General features: G+C 48.1%; 1 protein-coding gene across 7 annotated transcripts in view; it reads right to left on the reverse strand.

Moving 5' to 3' along the window:
- TBC1D14 (TBC1 domain family member 14) overlaps nucleotides 1-25818 on the reverse strand; it is a 129828-nt gene that overhangs the window by 19580 nt on the left and 84430 nt on the right. For 4 of the 7 annotated variants that reach the window (XM_033213669.1, XM_033213674.1, XM_033213673.1 and 1 more), the window contains 8 exons: nucleotides 19446-19564; nucleotides 17687-17769; nucleotides 14914-15031; nucleotides 12863-12969; nucleotides 8921-9001; nucleotides 7097-7191; nucleotides 3577-3648; nucleotides 2761-2889 (listed from right to left, as the gene is read on the reverse strand). In XM_033213669.1, the coding sequence (XP_033069560.1) occupies nucleotides 2761-2889; nucleotides 3577-3648; nucleotides 7097-7191; nucleotides 8921-9001; nucleotides 12863-12969; nucleotides 14914-15031; nucleotides 17687-17769; nucleotides 19446-19564 (804 nt within the window). Of the gene's footprint in view, nucleotides 1-2760; nucleotides 2890-3446; nucleotides 3649-7096; nucleotides 7192-8920; nucleotides 9002-12862; nucleotides 12970-14913; nucleotides 15032-17686; nucleotides 17770-19445; nucleotides 19565-25818 lie in introns of all 7 variants that reach the window. The other 3 variants (XR_004437795.1, XM_033213670.1, XM_033213671.1) reach the window with 3 other exon arrangements.

A 25818-nucleotide genomic window follows, 5' to 3' on the forward strand; every position in this document is an offset into this window, starting at 1 on the left:
CCAAAGCAGTTACAGAACTTGCCAAATAAGGGCACAGGCTTCGTTCATGGTAAAACTGGGAATGAATTTGTGCCTGTCCTGCTGCAAAAGTGCAGCCTGGACAGACTCACTCCATCCTAAAAACCAGGAATGTATGAACTGTGGAAAAGTATCTGGAAAAGCACGCATGCCTCGTCCAACCCCTAGCACTTCCAGGGGGGGCTACATGACTCATGTCTGAGTTAAGGGTAGCACCACTCCAGCGGACAGATGCACACCTTTGAATGCAACGAGGCAGAAACACTACAGGGAAAGGAGGAAAGGAGGGCGTTACAGTCCGTAGTTTATGGAACTTGCTTTTCAACGGTTGACAGTTTTTTAAGGAAACGAAACATACAAAGCTAGGAAGCAGAGCTGACAGCAGAAAGAACTCCGACTGGACTGGGGGCAGCACCCGTCTGATGGTGGCCCAGTTCTGCTCCAGTGCTCGCCAGCTGGGCGCCTGGGGGCAGATCACAACTCTGGTGTCTGCGTTATCTGAAGGAGGGGCTGTACTGTAGACGGTGGATCCCAAAAGGGAGTGGTTTTGCCTCTAAGGGAACATTGGTCAATGTCTGGAGATACTTCTGGTCGTCACAACTGGGGGCAGGTGCTGCTGGCACAGGGATGTGGAGGCTGGGAAGCTGCTCAGCACTCTCCAGCGCACAGAACATCCCCCGGCAGAGCGACACAGCCCTAAGCTCAGCGGAGCTGCCAGGGAGAAAACCTGCTGCTGTCATGAAGATCCCACTCAACATTACGACTCCATGGTTTCGCCTTAAAAATACAAGCCACGATTCCTAAGCACAATTTCTATCACGTTTCCAAAGAGAAAGCTGGGGTCTTATCTTCAAAATCAGCAGAAATTTAGATGGGAATCATTTATTTATAAAAAGATAAAATTAAATTTACATGCGGGAATTATTTACAGGAATTAGTATCACAAGCAATATAAGGCCAGTATATACTATGTTAATGAGTTATTTCAAGAGTAAGAATGCTTCCTCAAGATTTATTTTCTGTTTCTGACCATTACTTTTCGTGGAAAGGTAAGTTTTTACCTGATTATGAAAGTCATACCTGTAAACACTGTAGAAAACTTAGGAAACACATAAACACTATTAATCTATCATTCAACAATCCATAAACACTAGTAATTTTGTGGCCTATTTCCTTTTATTGTCAAATACAACAGTCACTATAGTTTATGTTTTATCTTACATACACTGAAGAAATTAACATCTTGAACACTTTCTCACAATGCAGTTCTTTGCGAGCATCACTGCTGATCACTTACCAAATTTAATTGACCATTCTGCATTCTCCTAACCCCGTTTTCAGCGATTCTCACATTTACAATTGTAAATAAGTGTGTCATGACTATCTTTGTGCATAACGCTTTGTCCACATTTATGACTTTCTTAGAAGTGATTCTTATGAGCAGAACTGCACACCAATGCTATTTACAGCTATTGATACTTAATACCAAGTTGTCTTTCAAAAGGACTCTGCCAATTTATAGTTCCAGTAACAGCTACCAAATTTACCAACAGCTTCTAAATACTTTATGTATGTACTATCTGAGCAAGACATACTCAGTAAACCTTAAGATATCAAGGAAGAAATACTCTTAAACTATTAGATCATTTTAGTCTTGAAGTACTGGTAATAATTATCAGCAAATCAAGACAACGATGGACAGGCGCAGTGGCTCACGGCTGTAATCCCAGCACTTTGGGAGGCCAAGGCGTATGGATCACTTGAGGTCAGGAGTTCAAGACCAGCCTGGCCAACATGGCAAAACCCCATCTCTACTAAAAACACAAAAAATTAGCTGGGCATGGCGGCAGACACTTGTAATCCCAGCTACTAGGGAGGCTGAGACATGAGAATCGCTTGAACCCAGAAAGCGGAGGTTGCAGTGAACTGAGATTGCACCACTGCACTCCAGCATGGGCGACAGAGCAAGACTCTGCCAAAAAAAAAAAAAAAAAAAAAAAAAAACAGCTGATGGGCTTGTTAAATTGGTGACTTCTAGGCTACAGAAAGAACAAAGGCTTAGGAACCAGAATGGATTCAAATCTCAGTTCCTCCATTTACCAAATGCATGCCTTGAACGAGTCCCTTCACTCTGAGCTTCATCTCCTCACCTGAACGGTGCAGAGGGCTTATCTGGGAGGCACGAAAGCCCCACCCCCCACTGTCACCACCTCCCCCTTATGCAGTGTCATAAAGACTAGAACAGTCCACTAAACAAATGGCTGCCTTTCAAAAACTAAAGGAGTATGGTCTTCAACATGTCTCCTTTCTCCCGAGTGTGGGCACGCTTCACAAAGCAGGGTGATGATGAGCAGCAACACAGCTCGGTTACAACGTGTTCTACCTCACAGGTCCAAACGTGGGCACTGCCAGCAAGCTGTGACTTTGACACCAAGTGTGTGTGCTTAAGCAGGAGCCATACTTCTTCCTTCATTGAAAGAATACATTTTCCAAAATCCAGGTACTGTTTTTCTGAGAGAACGTATTAAGAAACCCAGACATATGGTTACTAACCATGTCTTTTTAAGCTTCCATGCAATACACTGCTCAAAATCACCCTCCACCTTGCAGTGCTGCTTACTCTAAACATCTCTCCACAGAGGGAAAAATATATTCTGTTTTTCCACTGAAAACACAGACGAGTAAGCAACTCTTGACATTTAAACACACAGTACCCAGGGCCCGAACACAGAGGATACTCACAAGGCCATGGTCCACTCTGAAAAACGCCATTTGACAGGGTTTATTCAAAAGGTTAGAAAAAGCAATAAAGGCATCTGCAGTATCTAAGTTCAAGATCAACACGGCCGCTATGAAGGACATACCCTGGACCTGAGAAAGGAAAGGCACGTTAAAATCACAGTGGCCACAGGGTCACCGCAGCACGCTCATTTTAGCAAAGACAAACCTATCACCCTCATACTAGAAGGGTCCCCAGAGCCGCCCCACTCTACCTGCCACCCAGTGCTGAACTGCCCTCACTCAGAACCACCACTCTGCCACCCCAGCCACCTGTCCTGCTCTCCTTCAGTCCCCACCCTTGCTCCTATCCCCCAAATGGAAAACCCTAAACCAGCCCTCTTAGGCCCACAGCATCTCCAATACTGCCCTTTCCTGTGTCCAGTGTCCCGCTGCTGTACACACGTGTATCTATCTCAATAAGCTTAAGAGCAAACCATGCGTGCGCACACACATCCGCGAAGCCACAGAAGTATCAGCAGTGTTTTAATGGTTGCTGCTTTTAACATGGTTAAGTCTTCTTTGATTTAATGTTGGAAAAAAGTCACATGCCAAAAATAAAAATTGCATTCGATTAAAATGTGATTAATGCCCCAGAGCAGCCATGACATCTCAATTTCTTTAAGAGGAAACTGAGTCAACTCACTTACCACAAGACTTTTCATACTCCTCGGCAAAAACGAAGGCACTGGGTTGACATTTGCAGCTAACATGCGCTGGACAATATCTGACTTTCCTTTTAGATAATAATATTATAAAATACTGAGAAACTTCACTTACATAACCCACATCTGGTCGGTAACAAGTATAAGCGCCCAAAATACTGTGCAACATGTCATGATATGGACCACCCTAAAAGGATCAACACAGCAAAAACAACACATGCATAAGGATTGTTAGTGCTCACAAGAACATCCGATACTACTACTGCTGCCACTGCCACTCCTGCTATTTTCAGCATTATGAAATATGCCAAGCATGATGCCAGCAGCTCTCTATGCATATGGAATTTAACAAATCACCCATTCACAGCTAGGGAAGTCTGCAGCTCACACTATGAAACTGCACTGAAAAGAAGCTGGAGGGCCAGGCAGGAGCACCACCCCACACAAATATCCTTTATTTGGCTCCTGCTGTATAACTGCGTTCCCTTTCCAAGTCCACCAGGAGAGCCAGGTATCCGGGGACTCTTCAAAGCAAGTGACTGCTCAGTGTCACTCAGGTCATCTCCCACTGTGCCCCACATCCTGACTAGCCTTTCTGCCTCTCTTCCCAGGCTTATCACTCTCCTTGTTTCTGTTGGTTTTCTGAATGGCAAGTTGAGGAAATATACTCTTCTAAGTCCTGGTGGCTACCATTTTGTTTAAACATTCTCCCAGCTCTTCTACCCCTCTTAACATTTCCACTTGCTCTTATAACTGCTTCCAAAAATTAAAGTGCTGGAATTTTTTTCCCAATGGAGCACATAAGAAAGAGCAGAGATGCCTCATGCTGAAGTTAGCATGTAAGAAGATACTACAAAAGGACAGGTTCAGTGCCAAACACTTACGGTCTATGTCTACCAGGTACCTACATTTAACACAAGGAATAAAAATCACACACGGTGAGAGGTAAGAAGTCACTCCACAGGTGACCACAGGTGGCTTACAAAAGAATGCCATGGCCCAGACCACCATATTCTAGCATGTGAAAAGAGCTAAGTAAAAGAAGAGACAGTTCCAAATCACAGAGGGACAAAAGGAAAAATAGCAATGAGAGGGTGAAAATGACAACCGCCAGGGCTAGGGTGGCGGTGAGGGTCTGCAGTGGCACCAAATGCCAGTCTAAGGACCAGTGTGACTGTAACAAAGTTTTATCCAGGCCAAGGCTAAATAAGAAAATAAGAGCATCACACTGAACTTCTCTTTTTTTTTTTTTTTTTTTTTTTGAGACGGAGTCTCGCTCTGTCGCCCAGGCTGGAGTGCAGTGGCCGGATCTCAGCTCACTGCAAGCTCCGCCTCCCGGGTTCACGCCATTCTCCTGCCTCAGCCTCCCGAGTAGCTGAGACTACAGACGCCCGCCACCACGCCCGGCTAGTTTTTTGTATTTTTAGTAGAGATTGGGTTTCACCGGGTTAGCCAGGATGGTCTCGATCTCCTGATCTCGTGATCCGCCCGTCTCGGCTTCCCAAAGTGCTGGGATTATAGGCTTGAGCCACCGCGCCCGGCCTGAACTTCTCTTAAAGCTAAATGTTTGTAACTTCAAAGGTTTTCTACTGTTGTAATTTCAATCCTTCCATCTCACTTTGGTGCTAAACATCATTTCTTAAATGAAAAAAATGATGCAGCCGGGCGCCGTGGCTCACGCCTAAGTATTTCCAGCACTTTGGGAGGCCGAGGTGGGCTGATCACGAGGTCAGGAGTTCGAGACCAGCCTGGCCAATATGGTGAAACCCCTTCTCTCCCCAAAATACAAAAATTGGCCAGGCATGGTGGTGGGCAACCTGTAATCCCAGCTACTTGGGAGGCTGAGGCAAAAGAATCGCTTGAACCCAGGAGGTGGAGGTTGCAGTGAGCCGAGATCGTGCCACTCCACCCCAGCCTGGGCAACGAGCGAAACTCCGTCTCAAAAAAGAAAAAATAATAAATGACCTTAACTGCCTTTGGACATCTCAGTTCCCCCACTCTTCCCCTCAACTGTTCTTTGCTTTCTTTTTAGCAAACTCGATCTCTGCTCATTAGAAAGGTTACTAAGCTACTTTCTACCAGGGCTGAGAGGTCCCTACATTGGACCTGGAAAGAGACTTCTTTGGCCTCTACCCACCACCTCTTCCATCACACACTTCTGCCGCCACCTGGCAGGATATGGCTCTTTGACCTCTGGTTGGATTTAGTTCTTTTAGTTTCAAATTACGTTCAAAGAGATTTAATAACAACAAGCACTGTTATCTGCCAAGTACTGTCAACGGCCCTGTTAGACTGGTATGATCATCCTATGTTACAGATGAACAAACCAAGGCTCAAAAAGATGGATCTGCCCAAAGCTAGTGAGAAGGCATTCTGTGATTAAAGCCCAAATTGTTTGAAATCAAAGGTGAAACTCCTTTCTAGAAAGCCGCCTCTCCTGGACAGCCTGGTAAGGGGGCACGTGAACTGTAGGTGGAGGGTGGGGAAGGGCCTTTTGGGCTGGGGGAAGAAAGCCTTTTCCCTCCAAGAGCAAGAAACAGGAGCAGCTCCAAGAGAGCGACGCAGGGGCTGCAAAGCAGGGAGTGCACTGAGGCCTATGGAGACGAACTGGGGGAAAAGGGCAGAGAAGCTGAAATCTGCCCTGTGGGAGAACCAGGGTTCCAGGAAACAGGCTCCCAGCTAAGTCAACTGCCTACTGCAAGTCAGTGGGGTGCCCATCGGGCTCACGCACCAGACACCAGGACCAAGGCTGCTGGTAGCTTTGTAGATTCCCTCTCTTTCCTCTTCTGAAAAAATGTCTGAAGACCCACATGGAAATCCACAAAGATGAGAACCTGACTGAGTAAAGGCAGTGAGAACAGGTGAGGGACAGGTGCAGAGGTATTCTGCAAGAACTGCCCCCCTGCCGCAAAAACCCGTTACAGATAAGAAAGGGGTCAAAAGACCCCCAGATCAATGTCTGCTGGCTCAAAGAATAGAAGGTCTCTAAAGAGTTCAGCTCAGATAACCCCACAACCTACTGCTGGCAGCCCTGTCCTGTGCTCAGATGCCCACAAGGAGGTTCCACTCTGCTCTTCCTGCCGCCCAAGGAGCCTGTCCTATCTCCCACAGCCGGCTTCTGTCCCTCAGCTGTACCGTTCTCCTGGTCCACCTGCTCAGAAATCTGTCACCCTGGCTTGGCCACCCACCTTGGTTGCCAGGGATTTCCCTTTCTCACACAGGCTCACTGCACTGGGCTCATCTGAGCCGAAGCCCATCACACCGCCATGGCCTTGCTGAGCGCAGACTGCTACACACAGTCCTGAGAGCAGAGGAGTGTCCAGCAAAGCGCCAGCAGACAGAGCCAGAGCCACCCATGGCGACCCTCTCAGACCAGAGGGCCCTGAGACACGTATCTCAAGAGGAAGACAGAATCGTCTTTTGGAGCACAAGTATGGACATAGTAAATATTCGTTGGAAAGGATCAGTTACTGATTTTTAAAAGTCTAAATGTATTTAACAGTAACATCCACCCTACCTCCTAACACCCACAAAAACCCAAGTACCTTTCAAACTTGACAACAAATATACGCAGTTCAGCATCTATGAATTTTAGACAAAACATACTTGAAAGCAACAAGTCACCACCTACTTACTTGCTGGAAAATGCAGAGATTAGGAAACGTTCTAGAAATGTCCAGTTTAATAAGCTCCAGACTGGCTTCTCTGTCTGCTGTTGAAAAACCAGCATCTGTCAAAAGATGCCAAAAATCATTACATTCCTCAAGGGCACGAATGTAGGACAATTATGAGCCTCTGAAGTTTTACAAGAAAGAAAGACACAAAAAAGTTCTTCAGAAGCACACTGACGTAATCACATCTTGACTCACAGTGCAGCTTCAGAGTATTTAACAGATTGCAGGGTTTCTTAGAGAACATAGCACCAGCTAATTCTAGATTAGATATCAGATAGTCATCAGGTATTTTCTAGCATCGGATATCAAAATCTGACATAATACCTCTCACCAATAACAATCAGTGGAAAGCAAGGACAAGTAGGAGAATAAACAGAAAGAAACTCCAAGCATAAACACACACGCACACACGTCACACATCTTTAACGTCTTCAGTGTAAACTCACTAGATGTAGAAACGATTGCGGTATTATACTCGTGTGATATTTATTTTTTCTTTTATCTTTTTGTAGAGACAGGGTCTTTCTTTGTTGCCCAGGCTGGTTTTGAACTCCTGACCTTAAGTGATTTGCCCACCTCAGCCTCCCAAAGTGCTAGGATTATAGGCACGAGTCACTGTGCCCAGCCAGTGTATAATATTTCTAACAAGTAATCATAAATAATTTGCTTTATACTTTTTTGAATTCTAATACCAAATAGACTGTAAAAATGATCAGTGAAATCATGTACTTCGTAACCAACAGAATAACCAATAGAAGTAATCATTCTTGTGTGTTATGGAAAATGCTAAAGGCATAATCTAGCAAACATGCAGTGTTCTTGTCTCTGGAATTCTGAGCTCCTCTATAAGACAGTATTCAACTAATCCCAGACACCAGGCTACTGGAAGTCACGTGAACAACTTTAAAGGGAGTGACACTGGTTATGACCGGCCCTCCAGCATGTTAGGACACAAACACCTCTCAGGAACTGGGATGTTCTAATTCTTTCTTTCTTTTTTTTTTTTTTTTTTCTAAGAGGGAGTCTTGCTCTGTCACCCAGGCTGGACTGCAGTGGTGAGATCTTGGCTCACTGCAACCTCCACCTCCAGGGTTCAAGCGATTCTCCTGCCTCAGCCTCCCGAGTAGCTGGGATTACAGGTGCACACCACCAAGCCCAGCTAATTTTTGTTCTTTCTTGAGACAGAGTCTCACTCTTATCACCCAGGCTGGAATGCAGTGGCACAGTCTTGGCTCACTGCAACCTCCACCTCCCGGGTTCAAGTGATTTTCCTGCCTCAGCCTCCAGAGTAGCTGGAATTACAGGCACCCACCACCATGCCTGGCTAATTTTTATATTTTTAGTAGAAATGGGGTCTCGCCATGTTGACCAGGCTGGTCTTGAACTCCTGACCTCATGATCCACCCACCTCAGCCTCCCAAAGTGTTAGGATTACAGCTGTGAGCCCTTGCACTCAGCCTAATTTTTGTATTTTTAGTACAGACAGGGTTTCGTCATGTTGGCCAGGCTGGTCTCGAACTCCTGACCTCAGGTGATCCATCCACCTTGGCATCCCAAAGTGCTGGGATTACAGGCACGAGCCACCACACTCGGCCAATTTCTTATAAAAGCTTTTTACTTTTAATTTTTGCTTAAAAAAAAAAAAAGAAGAACCCTTTTCTCATGGAGCTTTTTATGAATCCACATCAATCTCAACCATAGTTAAGTCAACTTTCTTCACTATGTAATAAAGAATGACAAACATAATTGACCACAGCAGCCCGCTGGTTTTAGAAGAGACTCTACCTTCATTCTCCACTTCAGAGGCTCCCGTGCTAAGGGACCGCCACCTCTCCTTGGCTCGGGCAAGACAGATGTCAAAGAGCTCTGAAAGAAAAGCCTCTGGGTAAGTGTTATGTGCACATGTGAGTATTTTTCATCCAAACACCACAGAACACAGTACTATTTCCTTCAAATACTTAAGTTCAACTATAATAGGCTTAATGCACGCTTCACAGGCTACTTCAACAATTCCCCTCAACGTGGCCTAAAAGTAATTTTATTGTTTAAAGACACAGCCTTAAACAGAGAAAGATTACACACATCACCACTGTTTACTTCTATGACACAACCCAACCACAAACTGCCTTGTTTTGGTCTTTGTGACTTGTCTACTGCGTCTCCCAGACCGCAAGATCCCTGGGGCAAGACGGTGAAGCTCTCTCCCTCCCTCTGTATCCAAAACACACAGCACTGGAACTGACACAGAGCAACCCAATCAATGAATGTCTCACTGACCGAGGGACCAGCAGAGAATCATCGGGTCTCAAGTAAGGACATGATGCAATTGCCCCCACCTGGCACAGGCCTCCTCATCTTGCTGCCTGGCAGTGGAGCAGGGGTGGGGGAGATCCCAGGAATATACAGAAGCTGCAAAACACAGGACTCTTGCTGGCAGAGAAGGCTCATGACAGCCTCCAAATCCCCATATTCACAACTTATTTTTGTGACAGCCTCTTTGGGTGGTTTGGTAATAGTTAAACAAGGCAACTTCACTAGCATCCACAGACCTCCATGGGTATATCCATGCCGCATTCTTCTTTCAAGGACAAGTGTGCAGGCTGAACCCACAGAGCTCCTTCTCAGCACCCCGTTCCCCGACACAGCCCAGTCTCAGTCTCAGGTGCTTCCTGGTTGTCCGGCTTTTTCTTTTTTTTTCCAAGATGGAGTCCTGCTCTGTCACCCAGGCTGGAGTGCAGTGGCACGATCTCGGCTCACTGCAACCTCTGCCTCCCGGATTCAAGCGATTTTCTTGACTCAGCCTCCTGAATAGGTGGGATTACAGGTGCACACCACCGCGCCCGGTGAATTTTTTTTTTTTTAGTAGAGATGGGATTTGGCCATGTTGGCCAGGCTGGTCTCAAACTCCTGACCTCAGGTGATTTCCCCCACCACAGCCTCCCCAAGTGATGGGATGACAAGCATGAGCCGCTGCACCTGCCACTACTCTGGCTGTGATGGTCCTGATCAGCTCCCAGATGTCTCAGGTTACATGCAATCACTAGTCTATCACTGAGACTTTAATTGCAGCTACCCATGGAATTTTGAGCACTTTATTTTTCCCATAATTACTTTTGGAAAATACAGCAGAGCACATCTGCCTTCTGGGCAGTGTACACTATTTTATTAAAATGTAATCCAAATTCTAGTTTCACTATTACAGTATCAGTGTCCAGAGGAGTAAGTCAGCATGCATGCTCCCAGGACAATCCCACACTGCTCTGCGCTGGTGCCTCATGCACCTGGTGGCACTTCCACCTGCTGTCAGCCTCTAGGAGGCAGGCCAAGCTTTGGTCATTTTGGCCAAAGGTGGATGAATACCATTGTGTGGCCATGGCCACCAGGGAATCACTTCCCAAGTGAGACATTTGACAGTTAAGTCACACAGGCTGCCAGCCTCGGGGTTCAACGGTCAAAGTGTCAAGAGTTTTAGGATTCTCCCCCATGGTTTTACTGGTGTGTATCTGGGGAATGCTGGAGGCTGGATGGCTACTACACCTTCTTCCCAGACCCCCTGCTCCAATGTCAAAGCACAAGATTGACTGAGGCCCTAAAAGTGAAGTTTTAATAGTACTATCAGCTTGACTTTCACTAAGTTTCCAATTGTACAACCACAAGAGCAAAACCTTGGGGCTCCCCAAGTCAGAACACGGGCTTTAGGATTAGCCTGGGCTAGGATCAGAGTCCTGGCCCCACACATAAGAGCCAGAGACCTGGGCACAGTCCCAGCCTTTCCAGGATGCTGAGCCTTCTCTAGAGGAAAATGAGGTCAAGGTCGCACTGTTGATATTAAATAAGATCCACAAGTAAAGAACCTAATATGATGCTTGGTACTCAGCAACCAAGTTTGTGTTCTTACACTGGCTTGGAGATGTAGTAAAACCGAGATTAAGCAGGACGCAATAAGGCGGCATTCATTCACAAGGCAGGCATTTCTTAAGGGCCTGCCATATGCAGAGACCTAGGCTGGGTGACAGTGAAAAGGCAGAGAGCACAGCAGGTGAGGGCCCAGCTTCCTGAGCCCCAGTGCTAGTGGGGGCCACTGACACTGCCTGGCTCACAATACAAGACGGACACAATGAACACAAATCGAGCCAATACCAAGGTTCGGACAAATGTCTAAGACTCATGTCTAAACATGTAACTGATTCATCAGCGGTTTTGCCCAATCCAAAACAATATGGTCCATAGGTTTTTTTTTTTTTTTTTTTTTTGAGACGGAGTCTCGCTCTGTCGCCCAGGCTGGAGTGCAGTGGCCGGATCTCAGCTCACTGCAAGCTCCGCTTCCCGGGTTTACGCCATTCTCCTGCCTCAGCCTCCCGAGTAGCTGGGACTACAAGCGCCCGCCACCTCGCCCGGCTAGTTTTTTGTATTTTTTAGTAGAGACGGGGTTTCACCGTGTTAGCCAGGATGGTCTTGATCTCCTGACCTCGTGATCCGCCCGTCTCGGCCTCCCAAAGTGCTGGGATTACAGGCTTGAGCCACCGCGCCCGGCCGGTCCATAGGTTTTAATTTAAATAAAATCCACCCAGGCAACGGTGAGAAGCAACAATTAAACACACACACAAAGGACTGTGCATTCCATCCAATCTGCAGAGACAGAGCTTAGAAATAAATGCTCGGTAATTTCTCCAAACCTCAATTTCTGAGGATGCTTTTAAAAAACCATTTCCACAAGTTAAATGTTATTCATCTTCTCACATAGACAAGTTAAAACAAAGTTTTGGTAGGTATGGGTTTAGCCAAAAGAGGGAGTTCAGGGCCCCCACGTTCCTCTGTAGGACTGCACCGCAAAGAAGCCAGTCACCAGCCAGCCAACTGATGCTCTGCGAGGGGAGACCCTGCCTGGGATGAGGCTAAGCTGGCCTGTCAAGATAAGAACAACAATCAAAACCCCAACTAGAGAGTGAAGATACCAACCACTGTTTAAACTCGAGGCCTTCGTGAGCATAAAAACCATATCATCAACTCCCCAGGCAGGTCCTAGGCCCCAGAAAGAGCAGGAAGGCAGCCCTGTCTTTCCACAACTCAAACTGCAGGCAGGGAGGCGGAAGTGAAAAGAATGGCTGCCAGTATTAATCACTTAATTTGAATACTGGGCTCACCGCACCTATTACACACTGGACACGCTGCAGAGTGCTCGGGACATGTGGGGAAGTGAATTCAGTCTGAGGGAGGAGGTGTACATGCAAACTGAGTAGATGCAATACAGCGAGAGATCACTGAGCATGGTTTTCACCCAGCTGACAAACCCCTAGAGCCCCAAGGACCCCAGTGCCAGAACAGTATGTAGTCCCCTCCAAGGCTGCCTGAAATAAATCCCACAAAATACCAACAGACACCCCAGCACAACAAACACCCTCACAGCAAGAACCACCTGCCCCTTCCACACTCACTTTCCGGTCAAGCCTTGCCTTCCTAGGACTTGGATCCGTGAAGCTCAGGCACCTCCCCGATGCTCTGAGCCCCATCTTCCACGCTCCCTCTACTCAAGGGCTCCTGCACTGAGCTGTCAGGTAACTGGAGCGCACAGCACTAAACGCAGGCCTCCCTCCTGAAGGATACAGTCTCCTGGTGTCTCAAAAGACACAGATTCATGGCAATGGTTGCCTTTCTTTCCAACAGGGCAAAAAGGAGAGAAGACACAGGGCCTGGGGTGGACTCCCCAGGATCATGCAGGCCACTCACCGTGGGTGATATTTAACTCGTTGCCAATGGCTAAGCTCCAGACTTTGCCTCTCACACTTGGAGGGATTCCCTGCCACCATAAATCTCGAACTTTTCTAGAGCACCACCTGGACAAAAATGGAAGGAAGAGTTGGAGTTTGTTCTACACAGACATTTGTCTACCTGCGTGCCTAGCCCCGAACCACCAAGAGCTGGGATGCACCGTTGTTAGCAGGCACAGCCCCTGCCCTCAGAAAGCTTAGAGTTTAGGACTCTGTAAAGATCACATCAACAATCTCCTTCTGCTGGGCAGCTGCCGTGGCAGGTATGAAAGAGCGCGGCACAGCATGAGACACCACACACTGGAGGCCCCGGCACACTCTGGAGCCAAGTTCTGCATGACCTGAGCACATGAAGGATGGGAAGGACTTTCTGAGCAGAAAACACAGGAAAAAGCAATGGCCTGGCCTCCTACGGGAACAGCACAGAGCTGAGAGTGGGTGAGGAGTGCCAGGCGGCACTGCGGCAGCACTGGAGACAGAAGCAGACCCCAGCAGAGTCAGCAGACGGCTGCCGTACCGCCCATACGGGCCCAGCGCCCAGATGTGAGCTGGCATGCTCTAACTGCAGAGAAGAACTGCTGACTCAGAACATTCTGGACTGTACAGAGTCCTTCAGCTCTGCTGGGACAAGGAACACACACTGCCAACAGCCTGGGCAAACCAGGCCCACGTGGTGCCTCTGAACGCAGCATCATGGAGAGCACAGGCGCGAAGCTGCAGAAAGCAGGCTGCATCCTAACTCCATTCTTACCTGCGGAATCTGGACAAATCATCTGTCCTCTCTAAACCTACACCATCCTCTCGAAAGTCAAGACGATGAAACCTACACCCAAGGGCTACTGTGAGGATGAAGTGAGATAAAGTACAAAAGCACCCAGAACAGTGCCAGGCAGCGTCTGTGTGCAGTCAACGGGAGCTGCTGCGGGTCTGTATGCAATGCATTCAGACCACATCCAACCCAGAGCCCTGCAGGATGGACCAGAGTGGTCTCCCTCGGTGGGAGCAGTAAGCATTCTGAGAACCTCTGTTCTTGTTACTAGATCCCCTGTGAGAACAGGTATAAAGCGTTTCCCGACAGCATCAACCCTTTTGAGGACACTGCCTTAAAAAGCATGCTCTGAGCATATTTTCCTAGTGGAGACCCTGAGAAGGGCCGTGTGACCCCTGCAGTGCTGACATGTGGGACGAGTAGAAGAGAAGCCGGCATCCAAGCTCCCCAAATGCCTCTGTGCGCAGCCCTGGGACTTCCACCTGCACACCGGCCCCCACCGTTCTGAACACAAGAATAAAAACAAGACCCACAGCTGCCCCTCAGATGTAAAGAGGGCAGCAGCTGCCAGACTCTGCCAGGTGCACTCTACTGGACACTGGGGTCACTATCCTCAAAGAGAGGAAGACAGAGGCCTAAACAGATAGCTGTGTGCACAGAGAACCACAGGGCACTAGAGCCAGGGTAGGTGCAGCAAAGTCTTCCCTGAGCTTTGGAGAGCACACAGGAGTTAGCTGGCTGAGGAGGTACAGGATAAGAGCATTCTGGGCACAGGGCCTGGAACATGTGAGGCCCCAGGTTTAAAAGCAGCAACACCTATGGGAGGCTCCCTAGGGAGAGGGCTCTGTCCAAGCGGAGGAGAGGCATCTGAGGGTGAGGCTGCCGAGGAAGGAAGGCCACCTCACTAAGGGTATTGCCCGCTAAGTTAAGGGTTCAAACTGTGTACTGAGAGTCACAGGAAGTTACTGAAATTCTAGGTTAAGGGAGGTGACACCAACTCATGCTTTAGAAGCCGGCTCAGGAGATGAGAAGAAGGTGAACTGGAAGGGAGGAGAAGAGATGATCACAGTCTCCAAGCAAGGGATGGCACGGGCTGAGCCAGGGTAGAGGGAAGGAAGATGACGCAACTTCAACTAGCTGCATCCAGGGTGTCACTGCTGGCTATAATGACTACGGCTGTGGCCCACAGATTCTAGACAGAAATGCTCTGCAGTTCAGCCGCACCCAGAGCCATGTCTTACATTGTTTCCCAGTTGGGTAAGATCTCATTATTCCAGGTAAGCACAGCGTTTCCAATGCTTTCCTCGACTCTACATCTTTCTTCCAGCTGCTTCTTCCTCCGCTGGGCTTCTTTCAGCTCTAGAAATCACAATTTAGAAAAACAACGATCTACTAACTGATATGGACCATTTCCAGGCAAGGTGATTTTCCTGTCACACTGCAAACACACCAGGAAAACAGCCCTGAAGCAGAGCGAGCATCAGCTCCAGTGCTCACTTTGCACCAGATGGACTCCAGAAGGGTCAGGCGTTATCCACCCTTTAGTAAGCTTGCAAAGTGTAACACCTACACAGGAAAGTACACAAAGAAGAATATGATTCAGTCGACCAGGCGCAGTGGCTCCCGCCTGTAATCCCAGCACTTTGGGAAGCCAAGAAGGGCGGGTCACCTGAGGTCAGGAGTTCGAGACCAGCCTGGCCAAAGTGGTGAAATCCCATCTCTACTAAAAATGCAAACATTAGCTGGGTGTGATGGCAGGGGCCTGTAGTCCCAGCTACTTGGGAGGCTGAGGTAAGAGAACTGCTTGAACCCAGGTGACAGAGGTTGCAGTGAGGCGAGATAGCACCATTGCACTTCAGCCTGGGCAACAGAGCGAGACTCTGTCTCAAAAAAAAAAAAAAAAGAAAAAAAAGAACATGATTCAGTTACTACAAAACAGAAAAATCCCGGAAACTATCATCCTGATCAAAACAAACGAACATTACTAGAAGCCCCTCCTGTGCTCCCAGCCCCATCTCCTTGCAGATGCAGGCTCCATGCTGACTCTAACAGCTCAAACACCACTGGTTTTGTTTTGTTTTTTTTATTTTTTATTTTTGACATCTTCTTCTGTCACCCAGGGTGCGGTGCAGTGACACAATCTTGGCTCACTGAAACCTCCGCCTCCCGGGTTCAAGTGATTCTCCTGCCTCAGCCTCCTGAGTAGCTGAGATTACAGGCACCCACCACCATGCCCAGGGAATTTTTGTATTTTTAGTAGAGATGGGGTTTTATCATGTTGGTCAGGCTGGTCTCAAACCCCTGACCGCCTGCCTTGGCCTCACAAAGTACTGGGATTACAGGTGTGAGCCACCATGCCCAGCCTTGAGCATTACTCTTAATCTACAAATAGCAACTCTGAGAAATACCATGCATTTAGTTTATATATACTCTTTTTGCGTGTGGTCAAATTTACCATTTTAACTATACAGCTCAGTGGCATTAAGAACATTCCTACTGCACAACCACACCACCGTCCATCACCAGAACTTTCTCACTGGCCCAAATGAAACTGTCCCCATCAAACACTAACTCCCCACTCCCTGTCTCCCCAGCCCCTGGCACCCACCATCCGACTCTCTGTGAGATGGACTGCTCTAGGGGCCTCACAGAGGTGGATCACACATCATTTGTCCTGTTTGGACTGACTGGTTTCACTTAGGTATCTTCGAGATTCCTTCATGTGGCCGCATGTGCCAGAATTTCCTTCCTTTTTAAGGCCAAATATTATTCCACTGTACATATACACCACATTGTTATATATGTTTATTTATTTATTTATTTTTTGAGACAGAGTCTTGCTTTGTCGCCCAGGCTGGAGTGCAGTGGCATGATCTCAGTTCACTGCAACCTCCACCTCCCGGGTTCAAGAGATTCTCCCGCCTCAGCCGCCTGAGTAGTTGGGACTACAGGCATGCCGCACCACACCTGGCTAATTTTTTATTTTTAGTAGAGACAGGGTTTCTCCATGTTGGTCAGGCTGGTCTCGAATTCCCGACCTCAGGTGATCCACGCTCCCTGGCCTCCCAAAGTGCCGTGATTACAGGCGTGAGCCACCGTGCCTGGTCTTTTTTATTTTTATTTTTAGAAAGGCAGACTGCCACATGCAGTGCCTCGTTTGGATGTGTCTGGAGTCTTGGAAGCCTGACGACTGTACATTCTCCTACGAATGGAGCCTGTTTGGAGGCTCCAGCAGCAGAGTGTAGCTACTCATATACCCTGACTGAAGACCAGTCCTCTATCGGGGATGGTCATTCTCTTTGACCAAACACACAGCTTCAGGAGGGACGCACATGGAGTGCCAGTAGGGAAGGGGACACCGGGCTAGCTAGCAGATCAGCCAAATCAACCCTGGTGATCAATGGAGTGACAGATATGACAGCCAAATTGCCCTCACATCCATGTCATATATTTTTAAAATCTCCCAGAAAAAGAGCTTAAGTGTTGCAAGGAATTTTATCAAAACATCTTCTTGGAAATTTAAAAAACAACCCAGAGAGGGAAAGAAATGTACATATCATTGATGGCTGAAACTTTCTGTAGTCTGGTATTTCTATCTTACACAGTCACCTTTCTCACGTCAGTTCAAAGTGCTTTTCTCTTGAATAAAGCTACCAGGAGAGTAACCTTCCACGAGAGACACAGGCGCCCCGCTCCAAAGCCTGGGGCTTTACAGCCCACCCGGGACAGCCTCTGGGGGCTTCTGGGATGAGAGAGGCCTCCTTGGGAGGCTCCCAGCAAATCCCGAGGTCTCACCACTTCTCCTCTCTGCCTGCCTCAACGTTCCCGAGTCCCTGTGGCCCGTTTTCACTTGTGGGGGCCTTCCACTTGTATTTTTTTTTTTTTTTTTGGAAGACTACAAATTTCAGTGACTGAAGTTCAGGTTCTATGACTCTAAATAGTAAAAAGAAAATAACCAGAAAGACACAAATCCTGTGCTGCCCGATCTAACCCAGCAAGTGTGAACCCCATTACCTCGCTTTTTGGCCTGAACCACCATTTCTTCATACTGCTGTCTGTGCTTCTGAGCTTCTTCAGCTGGTTTTGCTGGGAGATTTCTTGACAGGAAAGAAACGAGTTTTCACCATTATAAATACCACATAAAAGTCTTTGAGAAAAAAACCTGAAACATAATTTCCTAAAACATAGAAAGCTCAAACACTAAAAACTCATTTTTTAAAGATTACACAGTTCTTTCACAAGCTTTTATAATACTTTCTTACAAAAACAAGTTCACTACAAAACAAATGAATGGGCTAGGCACGGTGGCTCACGCCTGCGATCCCAGCACTTTGGGAGGCCGAGGCGTGCGTATCACGAGGTCAGGAGATCAAGACCATCCTGACCAACACAGTGAAACCCTGTCTCTACTAAAAAATACAAAAATTAGCCAGGCATGGTGGCACGTGCCTTTGGTCCTAGCTACTCGGGAGGCTGAGGCAGGAGAATCGCTTGAACCCAGAAGGCAGAGGTTGCAGTGAGCCAAGATCACGCCACTGCACTCCAGCCTGGGCAACAGAGTGAGACTCCGTCTCAAAAGAAAAAGAAAAAAAGAAAAAACAATGAATGATAAAGATTAGCAGGAAGAAAATAACAACCATCCACAACTGCAACAGTAATAAACAATCTTTTGGTATATTTTCACCCCACACTCCAAAGAAACTTTGATTTGACTGCAATACCCTAATAACTGTCAACACTTAATTCTTGAAGCAGGGCGCTCTAACAGCATTTGTTACATGTATGTATGACGACATTTCCTGACCAGATTTTTAAAGTGAACAGATTTTGTACTAGCTACATGGTTCATTTGTCTTTTTACATATACACAGATGTGCACCTTAGTTCTAAGCACCTTGGTATACCTTCAAAACCCATTTAAAAAATGCAATTCGTGCTCTCTTTCAGAAGTGTGCTTATGACTGTACTGGCACTAGGGTAAAGGAAGGGCAGGAGTGTCTGGCTGCCTGTGTCCCTCACACAACAGGATCCACATTCACTGGGACATTTAAACAACCATCACTTGCTGCAGGACAGTCTGCCAGTTCACCTTTCGGAGCATGAAAACAACTGGTCTTCAAAGGGCAGAGTCTTTTCCTGATGGCCTCTAACTTTCCACTCCTCCATTTCTCTCCCCAACACAAATTTTCAAGGATAAGAATTAACAGTAGAAGACACCCTGCTTCTTTTTTTTTTTTTTGAGATGGAGTTTTGCTCTTGCTGCCTAGGCTGGAGTGGATCTCGGTTCACCACAACCTCTGCCTCCCAGTTCAAGTGATTCTCCTGCCTCAGCCTCCGGAGTAGCTGGGATTACAGGCGCCCGCCACCACACCTGGCTATTTTTTGTATTTTTAGTAGAGACAGGGCTTCACCATGTTGGCCAGGCTGGTCTCGAACTCCAGACCTCAAGTGATCCACCCGCCTCGGCCTCCCAAAGTGCTAGGATTTCAGGCGTAAGCCACTGCGCCCAGCCGACAACTTATTTTTAAATGCTAAAGTAAAAAAGAAAAATCACCTAAATGGAAAATCCTGGTCAAAACTTCTACGCTACAGGACAGTTTTCCAAACTGGTCATTTACTATCATTACAGAACACATGTTAATATAGGGAATAAGAAGTAATTCTGGCTTATTTGTCTTCCCTTTCTGAACCTAGTTCTTCTCTAACAAAAAGGTGCTTAGCAAGTTGTACTTATTTCCTAAAGCAAACACTTTACAGAGATTCTTAAACTCACGCTGGTCTGTCCTCGAGGATGAGTGCGGTGGTGGAAAGTGGTTCAAAGTCAAGATTCTTCCTCACATTCTGCTTTGGAGAGGGTGGCTTGCTAGGTCTTCCAGCCTTGTCTTCATATTCCTAGGACAAAGAAACCAGGATGACTCCAGGTCCATTCAGATAGAATGAAGTCCTCAGAACGCAAGAAAGTTGTTCTGTCATGAAACTCTTTTAAGCCAATTTCGAGGACAATTCACCGAAAATCTTTCCTGCTATTCAGAAGGAAAAGCCACTGACTAAAGGGGTCTTTTTGGAGATGGAGTGCCGCTCTGTCGCCCAGGCTGGAGTGCAGTGGCGTGATCTTAGCTCACTGCAATCTCCACCTCCTCGGTTCAAGCGATTCTCCTGCTTCGGCCTCCCAAGTAGCTGGGATCAGAGGTGCCCACCACAACGGCTGGCTAATTTTTTGTATTTTTAGTACAGATGGGTTTTCACCATGTTGGCCAGGCTACTCTTGAACTCCTGACCTCAGGTGATCCACCTGCTTTAGCCTCCCAAATTGGTGGGATTACAGGCGTGAGCCACTGCGCCCAACCTAAAGGGGTCTTAGAGTTCCAAAGTGAGACCACTGCTTTATGACATGACTGTGCGCTTCCCTCGTTGGTAGGGAAATAATAAAGGATCTCATCATCAAACGCTACCTCAGGTCTCCTGTCTCCTGGGTAAGAGGCATGTTTTCTGTCTTCTGGACACTGTAAATTTTAACTGATTATTATCATGGCCACTGGGAAGCCACCACTGCAATTGTTATGTAAATAGTTTTGCCATGCCCTGGAAATCTAAGAGCAGCCTCCACACCACTGGGTCACCGGTTCACCCACGCACTGCAACCACAAGAGCTCAGTCACACCTGGTGACCCACATTCCAAACGCCCAGCCAGAACTCAGGAGAGCCGAACAAGCTGGTGCTTCTGAAATAACGTGTGGGTACTTCGCTCTGTGCAAAATCAAAACCACAATCATTTAAGATGATTATAGAAAATTAACAAGATATTACAGACAGGGCTCTCAGGACTGCCCCTGAAGGGAAGATAATCTCATTGAGAAGACAGGACAAAGAAAGGTAGCGTTAACCTAAGATTTCATGTTTGTCATGAGGTGGTAAGAAACTGCTAAATGAATTTCAGGCACACTAGCTGTCAAGAGGGGTGTTACTGGTGAAATTATGCGGCAAGCAATTATTCTCTTAGCCAGAAAGGCCTCTAAAAAGTAGAAAGCAATAGATTATTTCCTCAAAATACACAGGCTATAAGAAGGATGTGCACCAAGCAGCAGTTGGGAGGGGCAGTTTCTGTACACCTGAATGTACATGGTCACATGTCTTAACACTGTCTACTGTGGCTTAACATGGTTTCATTACAATTCTAAAATTACTTCCACTTACCAGAAACTGAAAACACAGGCTCATTCCTTGCTGGATTCAAGCGTCTGAGCATCTACATTGTACGGGGTACACAGCCATGACCTAACACGGCGCTGGCCCTCATGAAGCTTCAAGTCTAGCACCTGAATGTCAAAGTCACCAATTTCATAGGAAATCAGCCAAAAGCTGTGTGTTAAGATTCTGAGGCATGCTGCATTTTAACAAGAATTAGTAACACATACCCCATGAGGTGCTACTTATCGGCTGAGCCTGGTCTGGTGAACTGTATACCAAGGCCAGAGATGTTCGGCCCAAAATCAGCCGTGGCAGGATATGGATGCCCACTTCCGTCAGCTTCTGTGTGCTCTGTGCGTGTGGACTCATTTTGTCTTCACAGCAATCGGCTTGGTAAGTGTCACCCCTTTTACAGACAGCGTAACTGAGGTTCAAAGTGAAGTGACTTGCCTGAAGCATACAGCCAGCAAGGCTGGGCCTGCAGGACTCCTCCCAGTCTGCCGCCTTGAGCAGGCCCCACATCATCTGTGAATACACTCAAACCCACAAGTGTGCAGTTTTAGAGGGGAAAGCCTGAGTCCTACACGGCTTAGGTGTGGCCTCTGCAGCCAAACAGCTCTGGAAGCAAATTCACTTCAAATCCCTAAGACTTCTTTCCACATCTGCAAAATGGGAAGCCCCGCCTGCCCCACCCCATGAGGGCAGCTGGAAGAAATGAGGCGACGTCACAGCCTCTGGTGCACAGGGACTGCTGGAGAAGGGCAGCCCTTGTTACTCTGCACCACTCGCTTTCTCTCCCCTCAGACCTGAAACCACGGAAAAGGCAGAAAACCACGCTCTAGTGCCAAAGAACAATCCAGGAGCCCTGCCAAGTGGCCAACAGCACAGATACAAAAAGTAGGAGTAAAAAGAAGTAAAAGCCTTGAGTCATGACCAGAAACGTCAGATCGCTTCAGTCAGAGCTTCTTACTATTACCAACAGCAACAAACAGCAGCAGCGGCTGATGCTAACAAGCCCAGCACTTCCGAGTGCTTTACACGCGCACGCTGGTTTAACTCCATCTCCCTCCACACCAGCCCCCCGAAGGGGCTACCCCACCCCCAGACCACGCTGGTTTAACTCCATCTCCCTCCACACCAGCCCCCTAAAGGGGCTACCCTACCCCCAGACCACGCTGGACTAACTCCATCTCCCTCCACACCAGCCCCCCGAAGGGGCTACCCCACCCCAGACCACGCTGGGCTAACTCCATCTCCCTCCACACCAGCCCCCGAAGGGGCTACCCCACCCCAGACCACGCTGGTTTAACTCCATCTCCTCCACACCAGCCCCCGAAGGGGCTACCCCACCCCAGACCACGCTGGGCTAACTCCATCTCCCTCCACACCAGCCCCCCGAAGGGGCTACCCCACCCTCAGACCACGCTGGGCTAACTCCATCTCCCTCCACACCAGCCCCCCGAAGGGGCTACCCCACCCCCAGACCACGCTGGACTAACTCCATCTCCCTCCACACCAGCCCCCCAAAGGGGCTACCCCACCCCAGACCAAGCCAACAAGTACTGCACAAGGACATGCTGTACCTCAACAGCGAAAGCTGTGGCTGTGGTCAGATGGCCCAAGAAAGGTTCAAGAAAAAAAAGCTGGGATGCAGTACCTGAGGCAGGCACGGTTTTCTGCCTTTTCCAGTGGTTTCAGGTCTGAGGAGAAGAAAAAGCAAGTGCCACAGACCAACAAAGGCTGCCGTTTCTCCAGCACTCCCTGTGCGCTAAAGGGATGTGGGGACCCAGAGGTGTCCGTGACTCACCCGGTGGGCAAGCGAGGAAGCTGGGTCACAGGCCACGCGCTGGGGTTCTGCAGCCACATTCCTCATCACAGAATTCACACAAGCCTCTCGCAGGCATGCATCAGAAATAATCCGTCATTCAGATTCAATCTCAGTAGTTTTCACAACCATGACCGAAACCTCAAATACTGAACTAAGTGCACAGATTAGCAAAGATGTAGGGTCAGATGCTTACGTTTTAATCACAGACCAAGATGTGATTAAAATAACAAAGTGATAGAGGGGGCCTGGCCTGCTCATACTTGAAATCCCAGGCAAAGCCCTTTCCAAAACATCAGGCAGCCTTTTAGAAGAGAAACGGCGTTGGAAATGGTGACAGGTCCTGCGCTAGACCCGGTTCTCCCAGGGCAACCTGGAAGTGACAACAGTAAGCTCACTGTCCAGACCAGACAAACCAACTTTAGAAACAAGAAAGAGGACTGTTCACTCCCAGGATCCCAGAGGGGAAGAAACAGCACCTGGAGAAGGAACCCTCAGTTGTGGATTGTCAGCCCTAGGGTCGGGCTGGCAAGGGCTAAGGCTCTGGAAATAAAACCAGAGTTCTAAGTACTGGCTTGGGTGAGTCATCTTGTCTCTCAGCCTGTTCTCGGCTATAAAACAGTAGCAACTGTACAGACCACTGTGGTGGTCAAATGAGAGAACACATGTAAAATGGCTGGCCACTCACTCCCTCAAGTGCCAAGCCCTTTCTGGGTGCCAGGCAAGTACTGCTGTGGTCCACCTCGGTCCAACTTATCATTCCCAAGCTCCGTCTCCGCGTGGGACCAAGTTTTGAAGTCTCTTGGTTTAAACCAAGTAATAATGGCCATCTTGCTGTGCTCGTCAGAAGCCCTGCAGCCTAACAGGTAAAATAAACTGCCCAATTAAATGACAGCTGCCACCCTGGACAACCCTAGAGGGAATTTATTTATTTATTTATTTTCGAGGAGTCTCATTCTGTCACCCAGGCTGAAGTGCAGTGGCGTCATCTTGGCTTCCTGCAACCTCTGCCTCCCGGGTTCAAGTGATTGTCCTCCCTCAGCCCCCCGAGTAGCACCACCCCGCGGCATGCACCACCAGGGCCAGCTAATTTTTGTATTTTTAGTAGAGACGCGGTGTCGCTATGTTGGCCAGGCTGGTCTTGTACTCCTGACCTCAAGTGATCCACCCACCTCAGCCTCCCAAAGTGCTGGGATGACAGGCGTGAGCCACCGCACCCAGCCCCCAGAAGTAATTGAGAACAAGGTTCTTCAAAGTTCTAGCAGCAGATCAGTTTGATTGGTCATAACAACATTTTTTAAAAAAATAAAACAATAAAACACAGTACCTAAAGACAGTTTGCTTCAGCGTTACAACTAGTTATGTCAGTACAATGAGTCTCAATTTAAAGTGTCTAACTGGGGACAATTTCAAAAAAGTTTGCAGGCTGCCAGTTTAGAAGCACAGTCGCTCCAAGTCCCCGCTCTGGGTAGCTCGTAAGGAATCACGCTGGGCAAGACGAGGCCATACCAACATGGCAGGCGCACCTCACTAGCAGCCAGCTGGTGGGGTGTGGTCTGATGACCCAGCTAAGGTTGAAGAAAAAAAGCACGGAGGCAGGGTGCCTGGGCAGAGCCCCAGTCTCATGCAGAGGCCATGTGCAAGAGACTCAGCAAGCAGGGCAAGAGGGAAGGGGCTCTGTGGAAAAGAGGAAGCGAATCTGTGAAGGGACCAAGCGGGCCTGGCACTTTAGGAGACCCTCAACCTCCAACCCAGCAGGGCTCACTCCACAGGGGCAAGACGATGCAGGCAAAGGCTCCCACACAGGTGAGACCGTGAGGCATGCCAGGAGGGGCGAGCCACACACTGTGGGAGGAAGGGCAGGACGCCTGAGGCCAGGGGGACGTGGGAAGCTTCCACAACGGGGCCACGAGAGTGGACAGACAAGTGAGATGTGGGCTAGAGGCCGAGAGGAACAGGCACTCTGATGTCAGAAGCAGTGGCCAGGAGACGCCCACAAGCAGGCTTCTTCATGTTAGCACCAGGATTTCAACCGGGAATGGTGCAGAGTCAAAGTTGTTTTGCTCCAGAAACACGCTACCCAGAGGTGTTGGGACAAGCCCCAGGAGAGAGGGGAGAGCCAGAAGAGAGACTGTGAGGTATGGGGAGCCCCTCAGATGCATCCTGGGGCAGGGTCTACATTCCACGTGTGATCTGCCCAGTGCTAAAGACAAGAAGGGCACGAGACTCCTGAATTAGGTTTAACGTTAGTTTAAAAAGAGGAACAGGAAAGCCTGCTTCAAAGCACATTTGTCTTAAGAGGGAAAAGAAAGGATCATGATTCTCAAACAATGACAAAGTATTCCTGAGCCTGGCACAGAGGTGCTGTGCCTGTGGTCCCAACTACTCAAGAGGCTGAGACAAGGATCACTTGAACCCAGGAGTTCAAGGTTGCAGTAAGCCATGACCGCACCAGGGCAACAGGGCAAGACCCTGTCTCAAAAAAAAAAAAAAAAAAGAAGAAGAAGAAAAAAGAAAGTATTCCTGGTAGAAAGACAAGAAGGGTCATCAATGCTACTTATGAACTGGAGGAACATTACAAAATATAGCCAATGATGTCAATAACCTGCTAGTAGAAGCTCCCTGACTTCCAGGAAGGTGGCCTCTGGCTCCCTGGAAATCTATTTTAGCTAGAAGAAGAAAGGGTCATCAGTCAAATCCTGTGCTTAAATCTCCTACTCCACTGTCTGCAGTATCAAGATTAACCCGTGAAAATAACCTGAGGATTTGGCAGCGAACCTGGAATAAAGCTGCCAAGGCAGGCTGGCCATCCGAGTGGTACCTATCAAAAGACTTGAACTAATGCTGTGACAGCGCGGCTGCCACATCTGCAGAGGCTGAGGACCTGGGGAAGCACTGGGGACAGCAGCAGGCCTGGTCTGAGCCAGCATCACCAGCAGCGTGACCTTGAGCTCCTCCTCCATCCCCAAGCCTGTTTCCTCATCTGTTACAACTGATGATTAAATGAGAACGAGCATAAGGTGCAGAACCAAAGCAGGTGCCCAGAAATGACAGGAGTATGAGTGTCACTATATACTATGAAATTACTCTTCAAAACATTCCACTCTAAGAGGGCTGCTTGTGGAAAAGGGC

The sequence above is a fragment of the Trachypithecus francoisi genome, unplaced genomic scaffold, assembly GCF_009764315.1.
Source record: "Trachypithecus francoisi isolate TF-2019V2 unplaced genomic scaffold, Tfra_2.0 Lachesis_group1, whole genome shotgun sequence".
Classification (NCBI taxonomy): Eukaryota; Metazoa; Chordata; class Mammalia; order Primates; family Cercopithecidae; genus Trachypithecus; species Trachypithecus francoisi.